The sequence below is a fragment of the Rhagoletis pomonella genome, unplaced genomic scaffold, assembly GCF_013731165.1.
Source record: "Rhagoletis pomonella isolate Grant_MI unplaced genomic scaffold, Rhpom_1.0 Rhpom_scaffold_01245, whole genome shotgun sequence".
In the NCBI taxonomy this organism is placed as follows: domain Eukaryota; kingdom Metazoa; phylum Arthropoda; class Insecta; order Diptera; family Tephritidae; genus Rhagoletis; species Rhagoletis pomonella.
In genome coordinates this window covers 18,232-35,641 of record NW_023459799.1, presented here as the reverse complement: position 1 = coordinate 35,641, position 17,410 = coordinate 18,232, and the positions used below count along the sequence as shown (strand labels likewise).

General features: G+C 36.4%; 1 protein-coding gene across 1 annotated transcript in view; it reads right to left on the bottom strand.

Annotated features, from left to right (window-relative positions):
* Nucleotides 1-3,008: 3,008 nt before the first annotated feature.
* The window catches only part of LOC118752125, a 28,898-nt gene continuing 14,496 nt past the window's right edge, over nt 3,009-17,410 (bottom strand). The window contains exon 2 of the mRNA XM_036486972.1: nt 3,009-3,359. Coding sequence (XP_036342865.1) covers nt 3,094-3,359 — 266 coding nt within the window. The 3' untranslated portion in view covers nt 3,009-3,093. The remainder of the gene's footprint in view (nt 3,360-17,410) is intronic.

The following is a 17,410-nucleotide window of genomic DNA, read 5'->3' as shown; positions in this document are numbered from 1 at the left end:
CGCAAAAGATCTTATTAGGCGCCGCGAAGCAAGCGGGCATTTGCTAGTGTGTATATATGGAACCAGGCAAAGGTAAATCGTGGACATTCCTAATCGAATATACCCTAACTCTTTAGCAGAAAAAAAGGCAATTTTCATAAAATCCGTTACCTGGGCCCAATTGCACCAATGACTTATCATTTATCACTTTACAACTTTTAGATAAGCCTTTTTATTGAAAAGTAAAGTTGATAAGTGTTTCACTTTTTACTTATCATAAAAAACTTATCAATTTATGTTTTTTGGATAAGTCGATTTGATAACCATTGCACAGCCAATTTCTTTTGCTTTTCAAATAGAGAACTTTTCCAATAATGTGCTTAGCTAAAATGATTACCGTTTCTCAATGGAAAACGAAAGCTTAGCAAACCCATGTGCGATTTGATAAACATTTTCAATTTATCTTTTTTTTCTTACTATGTCGCGCGCACAAAGCGCAGCCAATATATTAGCTGTCTTAAAAATTATTAAGGAAAAAAGCAAGTCCGTATTGACTATGTATGTTTACATAAATAATTAAATTTTTCTAAATTAAGGATTATTTATTTGGATCTTTCCAAAATAACAAAAACACAAAAACCACATTGCATTAATTAAATGATTTCCGTACCGGTTAACAAATCATAGTTCCATCAATGCTCCCTGCGTCTTAAGGAAATTCACCAATGTTGAAAAATTTTGTGGCAATATTTTTCGTAAATTCCCGCCAACAAATAGTTTCATCCATCAATTTGTTTATCAGGGCATTTGCCACTCGATGGATTATTGTACATACCGCTAATTTGTGAACCCCATGCATTTGACCAATTCCATGATGTTGGCTACCATTGCCTAATTAGTGCAGAGTTAATAATAATTGCTGTAGCGGACTTAAGCCATTATTACACCCACTGTTATATTGTAGGTCCGCTCCAATTTTTAATAAAATTTCTTCAATTTGGCTACGAGATAGCCGAAATTTTTCTACTACATCAAAATCTATACTGTAGCTGATTGGTTCTTTTATGACACGCCTTTTATTATGTGCAGATTTTCCTCCTCTAATAAATTTAATAGTTCGAATCGAAGCATTTTTTGTGTCAATATTTTATCGAATCACGTGTTAGAGCTTAAGTTTTAGATTGTTAAGGTATAGTTGTATTATCCTTTTACAATAAATAAATAAATAAATTCATTCAGACTGAATAAATGTAACTTATCACTTGTATGATAGGTAAAATTACTTTTAGCAAAATAATGCTAAAGTTAGCAAAATGAAAGATGATAAGTGATATATACAAATTTTTGGTGCAACGAAATGCTAATAAATTTTGATAATTTGCATAACTTATCACTTATCCGCTAAAGCCTTTTCGCCAAGCATTTCAAATTTTGGTGCAACGCTTATCTATGATTTTGAGTGATATTTTACTTATCAACACTCATTTGAGTGACTTTTCCTTATCATGTTGGTAAAACACAAAACTTTGAGTAAGTTCGATAATCTGCCCAGCACTTACTAAATGTTTAGAAAAATTTATAGTTTGAAAGCTTAAAAATTTTCCAAACATGACTGCAAATAGTTCGGAATAATTACGTTCCAAGTAGGGATGAAACGATACGAGTAAATACAAGTACTACATACTCGAGACAAGTAATTTTGGAATCGATACTTTTGAACCACCTAGATGAATGCTCAGAACAGATGTTTCAACGCGATTTTAGGCGCGCCTGCTAACACCGGGCACCTAAATGCATTCTATGTACTCCTCCTCCGGACAATGCTTCACTCACTGGGTAACGCTATTAGATCCCGTTCACATGACAGGCACTTAATACCCGTTTTGATAGGAACACCAAGACGAATTTACTTGCGTTTAACTCACGTTAGCATGTGAGCATGTGAACACCTTGAGAAAAATGACACGAAAAACGCGTAGTTGTGACCGCGCTTTTAGCTCCCGTCATGTGAACGGGGTCTTATTCTTCACTAGCGGAAAATGCAGGGAGGCCTAGCTCTGTTATTGAAGAAAAGAAACAAAGAAGAAAAATAGCCCCACAAAGAGTTGATTAAAAAAGATTCTTAAGCAGATTTGTGCAGTTTGACAGTTATAGAATGTGGTTATTTTTGGAAATTTAAAAAACTAATCGTTAACTTATAGCCTAAACAAATTAAATTTAAGTTATGTAGTTCATACGGAATACCTTCACAGCTAAAAGTTTCGATACTTTAGATCCGATATTTTCAAGGTACTTCCAAGTATAAGTATCGATACCTGCATGGTATCGTTTCATCCCTAGTTCCAACACATATTATTGCTAAATTACGAAACACAAAACCTTTAATTTTCTCTACTGAAATATATGAAATTTTGAGTTGTGTCGCTATTGTAGAGGACCATCGATATGTACATATTTAGTTATAGGGCAAATTTAGTGGGCAATCTGAAAGAATAAATTAACACATTACCTGCAAAAAAAGCGGGAACCTTTCCTTCTCAACACTAATTTTAGAGCGAGCATGAACCGCCGTTCACAAAAATGCAACACCCCTGATATTTAAGGATATTTAACATTTCCTGTGTATAAAGGTGAAGACCCCAGGCTCCGGAGGCTTCCACTGAAAATGTAATGAAATGACCCTTACTAAATAGAAGAGGGGCGGATACCCCCTTCATTTGTCAAGTGTGATTCTTTGGCAACGTTTACATGTGATAAATAAAGGTTTCGCCGAACCCATAACGACGTAATGAGCGAAGCAAAAGTGGTCATATAGCTTTGTAACCCGCAATTGCTGGTATTTTAACATAATTTTTTAATCGACTTCCAAAAAAGGAGGAGGTTATCAGTTCGTCGGAATATATATATATTTTTCGTCAACCGATTTCGATAATTCTTTTTGCATCGGAAAGGTAGTGTCTCAGAGGTGGTCCCATACTAATATGGTTTAGATCCGATCATTGGATCATGCCATTTTGCTAAAAATTACTTGTTTATAAAATCAGTTAATATTAAATAATAAAAGTACTGTTAAACAAAAGTGTGATCGTTTAGCAACGTGTGCATATGAGGACATTAATTTCGGGCCACCCATTCCGATGTAGTAGAAAAAATCGGCGGTAAATGAAAGCCAACCCAAACAAACAAATGAATAAATAACATAAATAAAATAAAATTTACATAATAAAACAAACCTTTCTCTTTACGATTATGTACAAAGAACCAAGCGACTAGGGCTGCGTTGACCACCAAGAATCCAAAGGCGGCCATGGATATTCCAAGTATGACAAGATTGGGAGTACTCGAATCCTCAGTTAACTCTTCAGTTGCTATATCCAACCCTTGTATAACCAAAACAGAATACGAAAAAAGTAAACAAAAAAGAGAAAAAAGAAAAACAAATATTTCAGATGGTTTAAAAAAAAAATCATAAATGATGAATATACGAAGTTAATTAGTTGTTTGCACATTTGCCTGATTGTCACGTTTCTAACCTTTTTTGTCATCTCAAAGTCCGTTATAAGGTATAATTTCATTAAAAATGTTTGCACATTTTACCACTTAAATAAAAGGACCAGTAAAAGGGATATTTTGATATTCATATGTATATGAATATAATAACAGATTGGCGCTTACAGAATATGTTAATGTTTGGCCGAGCTTCTCCTCCGATTTGTCGCGTTCGCCTTGATGTTATCACACAAAGGGCAGGGACCTGCGATTGCATTTTTATGAAAAGCTGTTTTTCATGGCTGAATACATTCGGAGGTTTGCCATTGCCTGCCGAGCGGCGACCGCTATTAGTAAAAAACTTTTTTTGTTTATTAATTTTTTATGTTCTCCGGAAACTGTGCTCGAAACCAGACAATCCAGAATGCAAGTGCGCACTGCTAAGCACTTCACCACAACGACCTCCATATAAAACAAAGATTTACATATGTCCACGTACTACAAAATTCAGGGGATTTTCAAATAAAAACACAAAGGACACATAAAGAATAAAACAAATTAACTAAATAAAATGGGGTTCCTATTCGCAGAGGCATTTGCAGCCCATCTTCCCATTTTAGACCACACATGTGATATGTCTTTCCAAAAATAGTGAACTTACGCTAGAATAGAATAGAATAATAGTAGGGTAAGCACTGCGACCAATAGGTCTATTGTGCCCGAACTTACGCTAGGCGCGCATTGCATCCGATAGGCCGACCGATTTCGGCCCAACAATCAAGCCGCCCAAACTGATGCGCACACTTAACTAAATTATTTTCCGACCACATTTTTACGCGCAAATCTAATTTTCATTTCAATTTTGTAAGCAGTGAAATATTTTAATAGCTTTTAATTGACTTACTCTAAATATGTTATTTTATAGATATTTTTTTGTTTGTTTTGTACCCAATAAGTTAATTTTTCGCAGTCCATTTTGACACTTTTCACCTGACATCGGACGAGAGAAACAAACATGTTTGAATTTATTGTCACTGACGGACGTCATCGGCCGATGTCGGTTCGGTTGTCGATTTATGTGTGGGAGCGCTCATATAATCACAAGTGTTTATTCTTATCGCCCGCATATAGCCGATATTGGCCGAGCACAATTCGGACGCGCGTAGCGTTACTCACTTCACATGAGTGCGCCGTTTGATCTCTGCAAAAATCGCGACTACTCCATGCATGCATGTAAAGAGTACTCCCTAAGGGTCAAAATTAACCGTATTGTATATAACAAATGTGGTCCGATTAAGATTGCGCTGTCCTAGGGCAGGACCATATATGCACTCCAGATTGCATTACATCAGAGTAGCACAAAATTACCCCAAGGAAAGAATGTGAATAAAAAGGATTTTTGTCTAATATTGACATTGTCATTGTTGATATCCTTTCTCGTTTGTACATGCTCTTGTTCTGCACTTCACAGATGCTTTTTCATAGTTCGGAGACACAAAACAAAATTTTTTATTAATTATTATTTTATTTCATTATTAGTTACATTTAAATACCGATTGTTTAATGATTGGATGTATGTATTTAACTATGGATTATAATATTACTTCACCCTGCGAAATTCTTCACTACATAAAATGTAAATTGTTTTTATTTATGCGATAATAGAATACAATAAAACAATTAAAATTATTAACGAAAATCTTGTGCATAGAGCACAAACACCCTGTTTAATTCGAGAGCTTTGATGAATTGGTGCGTCTATCACTATTGTTTCGTGTTGATCTAATAACTGCGATGGTTGCGAGAATGTAGCGGAAGGTTCTGGCTTTACATTATCTGAAGGCAACCGTGGGTATTGCGCAGTAGGAAAAGCTGATGATCTGGAATCCACGCCGCTATATCTGTTTGTGGATGCGCAAAACCGATATCAGAGTTGTGTCCAGATTTAAGTTGGAGACGTTCAGCGGGTGATTTACCATCGACATTCGGCATGAATCGGTAAGTGTATAAAAATTTTGTTACAGCAGCATTCAACCATAACCCATCATCGACGTTCTTCTTAACTGCTGTTTTAAAAGTTCTTACAAATCTTTCCGCGAGGCCGTTTGATGCTGGATGGAACGACGCAAATGTTAGATGCTTTATTCCGAGCTGGGCCCAAAAATTCTTGAAATCATCAGATGTGAGCTGCGGACCGTTATCTCTAACGAGTGTATTCGGAAGTCCCTCAATGGCAAAGATAGAGGATAATGGGGCTGTTGTGTCAGCTGACGTTGTTGCTGTCACTGGCACGACGAACGGGAATTGTGAAAAAGCATTAACACATATAAGCCACATCGAAGAATACAATGCTCCGGCAAAATCGATGTGAATCCTCTCGCATGGGTGGTTTGGTGCAGGCCACTCCTCGTAATTTCTGGTTGGAGCAGGATTAACAGCTTTACCAATGTCACATTGATCGGAGAGTCTCGCTAAGTCCCCATGATTCAATAATACAAGGTTGGCTAACCTGGCAGTTGTCTTGCTCCCACATTCTTCCGTAGCCTGTGTTGCTTTCTTTTTTGATTTATAGAATCTACTACTATAATACAAAGAGAAGTTCAACAGGCAACACTGCCGATATTTTCATCGATTGCTTTGTGGAAATTGATTTTCCTATTGCGCAAATTCAAGTAAGTTTACCAAAAAAAATCAAAAATAATGGAACTAGATAGTTTGAATTAAAACAATAATTTACATATTTACTTGCAGAGTATCGGAGTTATTCAAAATTTTTATTCAAAAACCTGCGTTTTACAACAAGTACAGCCCCTGCAAGTATGCTTTGCGTGTCCGTCCACGTTTGGCTGGTGCAGTCCACTGCGAATTACAGCTGCAGCGATTTATTACAGCCGTTTCATACTTACAAGTAAGTATACCACCCCATAAAAGTGAAAGTGCAAATATTAATAAAGATTTTTTCTTGCGCAGGTCACGATCATTTGTGTGGCCGTCCACCAAAAGTAATTCAATTTACGATACTACGTGTAATTTTTAAATGCAACAAATATAATAATTTTTAAAAGATTAATTTATATCTTCTTCTTCTTCTTCTATTTTGGCGCTGTAACCGCCTAAGCGATTTTGGCCGAGTTCAGCAAACCCCGCCAGTCGTTTCTCCTCTGTGCCAACTGACGCCAATTGGAAACGCCAAGTGAAGCCATGTCCTTCTCCACCTGATCTTTCCATCGCAGTGGGGGCCTCCCTCTTCCTCTGTTACCACCAGCGGGTTCCGAGTTGAATACTTTCAGAGCCTCTTATTTTAATGCGCCGCACTATGTCCATGTCGTTGTAAAGCTTATACAGCTCATCGTTCCATCGTCTGCGGTACTCGCCGTCGCCAACGCGTAAAGGCCCGTAAATCTTCCGCAAAATCTTTCTCTCAAACACTCCAAGAGCCGCCTCTTCGGATGTTGTCATTGTCCATGCTTCTGCGCCATATACCAGCACGGGCATGATGAGTGACTTATAGAGCGTGGTTTTCGTACGTCGAAAGAGGACTTTACTCCTGAATTGCCTACTCAGTCCAAAGTAGCACTTGTTGGCAAGAGTGATTCTGCGTTGGATTTCAATGCTGACATTATTATCGGTGTCAATGCTGGTTCCCAAGTAAACGAAATTCTCTACTTTCTCGAAATTGTAACTGTCAACAGTGACTTGATTGCCAAGGCGCGAATGTGCTGACTGTTTTTTTGATGACAGGAGATACTTCGTCTTGTCCTCGTTTACCACCAGACCCAAATTAAAGAAGTCACATGAAAGGGAGTCGCCCTGCCTGAAACCCCGTTTGGTAACGAACGGCTCGGAGAGGTCCTTCCCAATTCTGACGGAGCTGGTGGTATTGCTCAGCGTCATTTTACACATCCGTATGAGTTTTGAGGGGATGCCAAATTCAGACATAGCGGCGTTTAGGCAACTCGTTTTAGTGCTGTCAAAAGCGGCTTTAAAGTCGACAAATAGGTGGTGAGTGTCGATTGCTGCACAGAGGCGGGTGCGTATCTTGGCTGCAACAAGATAGTGATCCGAGTCGATGTTTTGGCCTCGGAGTGTGCGTACATCTACAACACTGGAAGCGTGCCTTCCGTCTATCACAACATGATCGATTTGGTTTCTCGTTTTTCGATCCGGAGACAGCCACGTAGCTTGATGGATCTTTTTATGCTTGAACCTAGTACTACATATCACCATGTTTCGGGCCCCGGCGAAGTCGATCAGCCTCAATCCGTTGTCGGACGTTTCGTCGTGGAGGCTGAATTTTCCGACGATGGTTCCAAAGATCCCTTCCTTGTCCACCCTGGCATTGAAGTCGCCAAGCACGATTTTGATATCATGACGGGGGCAGCGCTCGTACGTGCGCTCCAAGTGCTCATAGAAGAGATCCTTGGATGCCTCATCCTTCTCTTCCGTCGGGACATGGGCGCAGATGAGCGAGATGTTGAAGAATCTCGCTTTGATGCAGATTATGGCTAGACGCTCGTCCACCGGGGTGAACGACAGTACTCGGCGACGGAGTCTCTCCGAGGCTTTGCCTTGCTTCTTCACTGGAAGTGGTTTTTACGTGGCGGGTCCCAAACCCAGCGCACAACCCATTGCTGGGACGATTATTATTAATCAATATATTAATATTAATTATATACGTTATACCAATTGCATCTTTCTATTTGTATATTTCTTCATATCGCACACCATCTTCAAAAGAGTCGCAACTTAAAATAATAGGTTTGTTAGAAAATGCGAAGAACTATTTCTTAGCACATCTAGCTCTTTCTGAAAGGCAAATAAAAGCTCTGTGTTAATTTTTAGCGCATAATCTCAAAAATGCCAAATTTTTAGTTGTGACTCTTTTGAAGACGGTGTGCGATATAGTCTTTTTGAGTAAAGGATTTGTTTGAATTCCATTAATTTTCTTTAATATATACTGGAATATTTGGAAATATTTGTCGATAAGATTTTCCTTTGGTCAAAATTTTATGTGAATAAAATTCTCTCATTCTTCATTCATTTCACTTTTAATATCTATATAGCATGTTTAATATACCATAAAAAAAGTTAATTTATTGCCTATTATGTAGATCAGTCGAATCTGCTTTATATATCTATTTAGGTAATTTTTATACAAAAAATGCATTTCAACACTACCAGACTACTTTTCCTACTACCTTTTCACAAAAGGGGATAAAAGGGTTACCCGCTTTCTCTTTCCTTCTCAAATGCAACCTTACAAGGCATCGATTGGCTCAAATGTCTTTCACCCCTATTGCGAGTGTCGACTAGTACTAGATAAAATACCCTTTTTCGATTATCGCTTTTTGATGGTATTGTGAATATCGAATATCTTGTTCAATAAGCGACTAAATAATTGAAGGATGAGCGACTACAAACTACAGTGAAACCCGCTTAAGTACCCCCGCTTAAGTAACCAAAATTTTTGGGCACCGTGAATTTTTGAATATAATCTGAAGAAAATCCCTCTCTAAGTACCTCCCCGCTTATTTACCCAACCCGCCTAAGTAGGTGCCAAAATTTTTCGTACCTAAATTTTTTTCCCTATAATTTTCCCCCTTTTAAGTGCTCTTTTAAAATTCCTTAAAATATTTACATATTTTGAAATTCAGTTGCAACGCTACACACCTTCGGCAAAAAATTATAAAAATCAACGGTAAATTTTAGCCACTTGAAGCTTGCACATTATTACACTACAATTTAATGAGCTATAAACCTGTATACTTAAAAAACACTTCTGAGAAAAAAAATGTTGGTGAATTTTTTTCTTTAAGTGTTCCACAAAATCTTAAGCTTACGTTTATATGGCATTTGTTAGGGAATGAACTGTATTTTAATTGAAATATCTTACAAATTAATAAATAAACATAAGTGGCCAACAATATCATTTTGAATTTGGTCCAAAATGATATGTCCAACTCTGTTTGTATGTATGTATAAATATTTATAATCAATGAATTTTTAAAGAATTTAAATTTAAATTCTTGTAAAAATTACATACCGTTGCTTTATCTATTTTCTTAATACAGTTTTTCTTTATTTGTTTATGTGTTTAAATAGTGCTACGGTCTAAATGTTCATGTTTTATTCAAGGATTTACATATATATATATGTAAGTTAACAAAAAGATGTAACTACAACAGTAATTATGTTCGCTTAAGTACCCGCATCGAGGTACTTAGCGGGTTCTTTTAAGTACCCAACCCGCCTAAGTACCTCAAAAAGCTGAAATTTTTCGTGAGGTACTTAAGCGGGTTCTACTTTCACTAGGGATGCTAATTTTGAGCAGTAACATGGATACATCGATGTTTCGATGCATCGGAGAAAAGTACATCGAGGCTAAAATACATCGCCAGAGAAACATCGATATATCGATGGTTTCCGATGTTTTGCAAATTTGTTAAATTCAAATTTGAGAAATTCAAAGCAATATTGAATACTTTAATAATTATGAATGTTGTATTTTGGAACGAATTTCCGTCATCGCTTGTCAAATTTGGTTTGGAGACAAACCGGTTTCGGCGTTGTGCCATCTTCAGTGTCATTTTTTTGAAGATGGCACAACGCCGAAACCGGCTTGTCTCCAAACCAAATTTGACAAGGGATGACGGAAATTCGTTCCAAAATACACCCATCCTGTCGGAAACAACAACAACCAAAAAGGAAAAATTATGAATGTATTTTCCTGTATTTTATTATCCTTTCTATACCCTTTCTATTATTAGAATCAAAATGCATACCATCGTTAGGTCGTTCGGGCCTAAAGATCCTAGGCCTGATCTTGTTGAAATTCTAAGGGGTGTTTGGTTCGGTTTTAACGGCAAGGTTATTAGATTCAGAATGAATCCAACAATTTTATTGAACTTGGGGCCGTTTTTATGTAAAATGTTGTGGGAAAGCAACAATAATTTACAAAGTTAAGAAGTTATAGCTGCTATTTGGGAGATCACTACATCTACTAATCAGACTTCTTCAACCGCGATCACTGAGGAGATGTGGTGATCTCCGAAGTAGCAGCTATAAATCCTAGCTTTTGTAAATTATTGTTGATTTTCAATAACATTTTTCATAAGAACAGGCCTCAAGCTCAATAAAGTTGTTGAATATAATTGTTATAAGGCCATAAATAACAAAACATATTCTGAATGAATAATAAATTTAAGGTCAGTCAAACATACCGAAAGAAAGTCGGAGAGTCTCCTTACTTCGATGTTTAAAACATCGGTAAAACTTCCATCGATATATCGTCAATTTCGCGATGTTAGTAAATTGTAAACATCGATGGCAAACATCGAAAATTTAACCGATATTATCGATGTTTCAAAAACATCGATGCATCGTTTGCATCCCTAACTGTCACACGCATTTATTGAAAGAGGAAACGACTTCGAAAACACCACGGATAAACGCAATAGGGGTGAATATTTATTCAACCTTGTATCATTGAATCAAGCTATGTCCCTATCAATGTCGGCCCACCATACATATTGTTCGGCAAGTTGCTTCATTTTTGACGCACCCCAGTGTCCATCATGTAACACTTTGAGGATTCGCTACTTCAAGGCAATGAGTATGACAACACGCGTGCACTCAGTTTTAAGGCAGAGTAAGTTATAGGCAATAGTGAATGCATATTTTCTATTGAAAAAAGGCTGGGGTTCAGAATATTGCGGAAGTAGCTTTTCAGGTCATCCCTTTTTGATAAAATAACGCACTTAACGCAACATTGGATCTTTATTGGCGTACATTGCCATAATTTCCGCATCAATTGGAGGGTTGAGTTCCTTAACGTTATAACATGCTTCCTGTTGATAGAATTTTTCGTCTGGCCTGAAAAGAAGACCTGACAACGCATCTGCATTGCCATGTGCAGAAGTTTTACCATATTTGACATTGTACTGATGTGCCATTAGCACATTCACCCATCGTTGCAAACGATGTGAAGTCATGGAAGGCAGTTGTCTGCTTGCGTTAAAAATACTTACCGTAGGCTTGTGGTCCGTAATTAAAGAAAATCGTCTACCATAAAGATATTGGTGACGCTGGATGTGCTCGAACTTTGGCGCAGTAATGATGATGTCGTACAGATAGTTGCCGCAATCTTCGATGCCTTGAAGTAACTGCTCCAGATGTTTTTGAAATATGGCTGACGCGCTGGCGATACCATATTGAAGGCGGTGGTATTGAAACAGGCCCAACGGCGTGCTAACTACCATCAAAGATCTCGCATTGTTGTCCAATTCAATTTGTAGGTATGCATCTTTGAGATCGATTTTTTAAAAATGTTTGCCACAACGGATGGCATGGAACAGACTTTCACGTGTTGGTAACGGATACCGCTCAATATCGATTTGCGAATTGATAGCTAGTATAAAATCTCCGCATATTTGTATTAACCCATCTGACTTTGGTGCTAATATTATCGGTGAAGCCCATTGGTAAAACTTAATAAGATTCCAAATACCAGCGTTTGCGAGCCTTTCTGCATCTTTTTACCTCGCTTTTTAGCTCGGGATGTGACTATGTAATAATGATGCGCCTAAAAGATGCAGCGATTTCCATTCAAGTTACATACCTCATGAGTCATGGCCAGGCGTGGGCAGGGAACGAGCACACGCTCAAAGAGCGTAATCATCGTGTGTACGTATACAAGCAAGAGCGTAACGATGGGAACGCGAAAGCATGAAAATGAATTAGGCACACTAACACATTATCACTTTTAGCTAACGCTTGTTTGTGGTAGTGCCCACCTCTGGTCATGACAGTACCCTGCAAAAAATGGGACTAATCCGGGATTACTCCGGGAGCAATCGCAACGGAGCATGCGACTAATACCACTTTTGATCTCTTTATATGAAATGAACTGATCGCTTTTGTTCGAGCATGTCCTATGAAGAGACTAATTGTTCATCTTTATACCCGAACGGGTATAAAAAGCGACTATTCACTTTTAAAAAATAAGAATAAAAATTTGCGCCAGCTGAGATTTGAACCGGGTGCTCAGTTTTGTTAGGCGAACACTCTCTCTGTGTGCCAACGCCGCACATGAAATTTGATTGACTAAGTGCGTACATATCATTAAATCGTTAATAGTACCCGTTAGAGATGAGTTGGGGACTAATTGATCTCCAATTATACCCATAAGGGATGAGTCGAGACTAATTGACCTCCATTAGTACCCTTATGAGACTAGTTGGGACTAATTAATGCCCAATTGTACCCGATTGAGAGTAATCTCGAATGAGAATTGCTTTAAACTTCCATTCTTAAAGTAACCTGATGACAGTACGAATGGAAATTTTAATAGCGAGGTTTTAGTTTTTTAAACTATAATTTTATTTATATTGGGACAAGGGCATAAGGGATTTGACGGTTTTTGTAAAATTTATGCACTGCGTTTGGTTTTAGATATATCGAGGCCTTAAAACTCTTACTGTACCAAGTGCGGGCTTGAACACTACACTATACTATTCACAAAGCATTTTTACTTTATAAAGTTTTCTTAATTATAAAAATATATATTTCAAACATCATTTTGCATATAAATATTTTCCAATTGTACCTTTTAAACATTTTCCAATCCTGCCTTTAAAAATAAGATCCTTAATTGGTTCGGCCACTGATGCACCCAATGTTATGGCTGCAGACTTAGGCGGGCTGAAAACATTATTGAGTGCAGAGAAACCGGGGACACTCACTTCACCTTTGCTTAAGCTATGCCTGTTAAAAATTTCCGAAAAGCATTGAGACACTTTGGCGCAACATATATAGTTTTTTTTCCACAGTCCAAAGAGGATACATGAACTGAAGGAATTTCAGGTCTGCTGTTGGTTAAAACCCCACAAAATTTTGGGCATATCTCAAACACATGGGCGTCGCCAGGATCGAATTTGAGGGTGGGGGGGGTCCGACATATAAAAAAATCCCAAAATTTTCATATTTACACATTCATGTTTTTGGCATGCGGGGACGATATGTACTTGCCAATTTGTTTTACAAAAAATTATTTAAAAAGCAGACGTCTCGGTTGCTCAGCAAACCGGTTAATCGTTTCTGCAATTATTTCACATTGATTCTCTAAAACAAATTTTCGATGTATTCTTAAAATGCATAAACCTAAAGGTAAATTTTATAGGAAATTAAGCTAACAATTTATTAAAACTAGTAGTACCCTCGAAATACGGGTGAGTACTTAGCTCAAAATTTATTTAAACAACAAACAATCTTGTATTGCTAGACACCTGATAACCCAGGATAATTTTTAAGTTCTTAAAACACATTACTCTACTCTAAGCTACGTGCAGTGGGCCATGAGAAACCCGTTATCTATAAGGTATAGTCCAACCTTTCACAATATCTGGCATTAGTATTAATCTGAAACGCAATAATCAAAGTTTTCTTAACCCTAGAAGCCTAATCTATTTGGGAGTAACGTAAAGCCTTAACATACGTCGTAGAGGCTTATGTACTTAAAAGATAACCTGTGAGCTAAAATATACTTAGTTCTGTCTTATTTTTTTTAAAGAATATTCAAGTTGTGAGTTTGACTAATAATAAAACTTAAAAACTATAACCACATTTATTTAAAACAACAAAATAAAAAGTGAATTTTGTGTTAAAATTAAAAAAAATACCCATTCCATATACGCCTCGCAGACTTAGATTATACTTTTAGGGCTGGTTTCTCCAACTCAACTTAACATAGTTAAGCCAATTTTCTTGACTTAGTCATGAATAAGCTGTGCAAAACGTAGGCTAACTTTTGACTTAAGTCCAAAAAGTGCCTAAACTAAGTTAAGTTGAGTTGGAGAAACTAGCCCTTAAGGTTAACCCTTTCAGTACAAAAACTCAACCACTGGTTATAAAAAATTTTAAATATGTATACCGGCTAATTTCGGATCGTCCATTTTAAAAATCACATACAAAGATGTGTAAAGCTTTGAGGTTTGCGGTCATTCAGGGTCCTTTTTAATGGTCAGTGATATCCCAGGTGTTTAAAAAAGAAAGGGATCTCAGCTATTTTTATTTTTTGCTTTCGTGAAATATATTTCAAAACTATGAATAATACCTAATAACTTTTCCGAATCTCAGTTCGACGGAAATATGGTTAATATTTTTCAATAGATTATATTACTCACTATCGACTTTTCTGCCGCTTTTTACTTTTTTGACAAACACGGTCAACTGCAACTGCAGCTTGCACTTTAGTTTGATACATAGCTCAATTCGGTGGCTGCTACAGATCGGCCTAACTAAGTCGTATGGCTGAGCAATTATATTAAGATACTAAAGGCCAGAACTATAAAACATAGCGACGTGTAACACATCATGCAAGTGCCAGTTTATATCATGTCGCTTATACATGTTTGAAAGTGATATATGAAGACATTGCTGAATAAATTCAAATCAAATCATGCATCAAATTTATGCATGTCAACAAAAGGAACACATGCGACATATTCAGCATTGTTATTTACATTGTATATACGGGAAGAGATTTTCCGAATTTTGCAAGCTCCTACTATAGTAATATTTATTAAACAATTATCTAATTAAAAATCTATATACCAACGGTGAGCAAATGTGGCTCTTTTTACTTTTTAAAATACATATTTTTTTGCTGGGCATTCTTTTCCATGTGTTGTTTTTTTGTTTTATTCTTGTTGTTATTATTATTGATATTGGAACATTACCCGCAATTGGAGAATGAAAATTGGCTTTCTGACTTAATGTTCTTTACCGGTATGATGGAACATTTGCAAAACTTCAATTTGTCTCTACAAGGGGAGAATAAAACTGTTTTTGATTTGTCGCCAATTATTTTAAGTTTTGAAACTAAACTACGTCGTTTTATTCATGATCTCAAAAAAAAGAATATTTCATAATTTTCCATGGCTACAAAAAAATATTTCACATGATTTAAAAGCGGATTTTGGAAAAAGATTTGCGGATTTTAAATTATCTAAATGTAAGTTTGCATACTTCATAAATCATTTTTTATGTAACATAATTGAGGATGAATTTACAATATTCGAAATACTCCTTTTTAAGAAAAGCGAAGAAGAGTTGGAGTTTTTGGAATTAACTCTTTCGATCTGAACGGGACACATACGTCCCGGCAGAAGTTTGCTCATAACTAAAATACAATTTACATATTGGAATTGGGTTAAATATCACCTGTATGGTATTTTGGGGTTCAGGTAATGGTTCGAAATGGTTTTTGTGCAGAACTCGTACAATCAAGCCGTTTAGTTCTTTTCTGAAAATGAAATGGGTCATGTGTATCCCGTTTGTATATCTTGTTGGTATGATGTTGGGATGAATATGTCCCGCTTAGTGTTTGTGGACATTTTCTCATTTTCTTTGACTTTTACACAAAGTTAATAAAAATAATAAAATAATGGAAATAAAAATAAAAATACATATATGTCAGACACAAGAAGAATTATTAGCCCAGAGAATGGAGTGTGATGTGTGTGGGGTTTTCTGGCAATGATATCTAGTGTTGCCGCGGCGCTCAGAAGAAATGTATCACCAAAATATCCTAAAATGGATCAAAAGTATCATGAAAAAAAATTTTAAGTATTAAAGTATCAATCTTTAATAAAACTTTTAATTCTTAAATTAAAATGGTAGTTTGAATTTTTAATTGTGATCGTTGATTGGAATATTTTCTGTTCGCGTACTAGTTTGGATATTTTTTCTCTTGTGAGATAATAGATGACATTTCGCTGTTGGACATTTTTTTACTGGAGATTTTAAACGAACGTACCTTTTAACTATCCAACATTTAACAGAACTGTTACGAACGGCTTTAACTGACTCAAAACCATATTTTGAAAATCTCGCCAAAGGGATCTTTTAAATTTTCTTTTATATCTATCGCACAATAGAATAACAATAAAATTAATGTTTTTCATTTCTAATAATAATTTTATTTAAAAATAATTTTTTTTTGGCTCTTTGTAGCATTTAGAACTTAGATGTGGCTCTTTTCGGCCTCGACCTTGGCCACCCCTGCTATATACCTTTTCATACAAGGCAGGATTAAACAGTACTAAAAATATGCTGCAGAAACACAACAGCAAGCAACAGCTGAGCTAAGAAGCAATGACATGCTATCACAGTGTGTTTGAGATGGAATGGCATGGCACAGCAATGCATGAAATTTTTGAAAATGACACTTTACTTTAATAGATACGCTGAGAAGAAGTTAAGAAAACGCTTAAATTTATATTTTGTTACCTACTTCACCGATTTGAAATCTGAAAACTATAGCTTTCATGAGCATGAAATGGTATTACAACTTTGGTCCGATATTTGTAAGTACAAGAATAAGAAGAGATAGACTCATGAAAATGTGTACTTATGTATGTGACCAGAACATCGAGCTGAGCCGGGGGCTTGAGGAATAAGTCCCAATACTCGCTTGACTTGAATCGTGCTAGCGAAGCAGTCAATGGCACTGTGAAAATTCTTCGAAATTATAGGGAAAATGATGGCACACATTTTTCTGATATATTTTCAAAAGTGACCGATATCGCTAAGGAATTGGATTTTGACATTGTCCTTCCTCGGAGAGCGAATATACAAAATTTTCGGGCTAATTATCGTGCTTCTAATTCTGAAGATTATTATCGAAAGGCAATATTTATACCGCTATTCGATAATATTTTGTTCGATCTCCGAGAAAGATTGCCGAAAGAGACATTAAACATTTTTGATTTAAACTTATTACTTCCATCTAAAATTGGGGAGTATAATACGCCTGACGAAAAAAAAAGCTATCAAACGCGTAAAATCGCTTAGAAAACGATTCGAACTTTTCTTAGAAAAGAGGGTATCAATTTGGAAGGAGAGTATAAAGTGTTGTTGGAACGATGGACAAATAAAGAAAGCG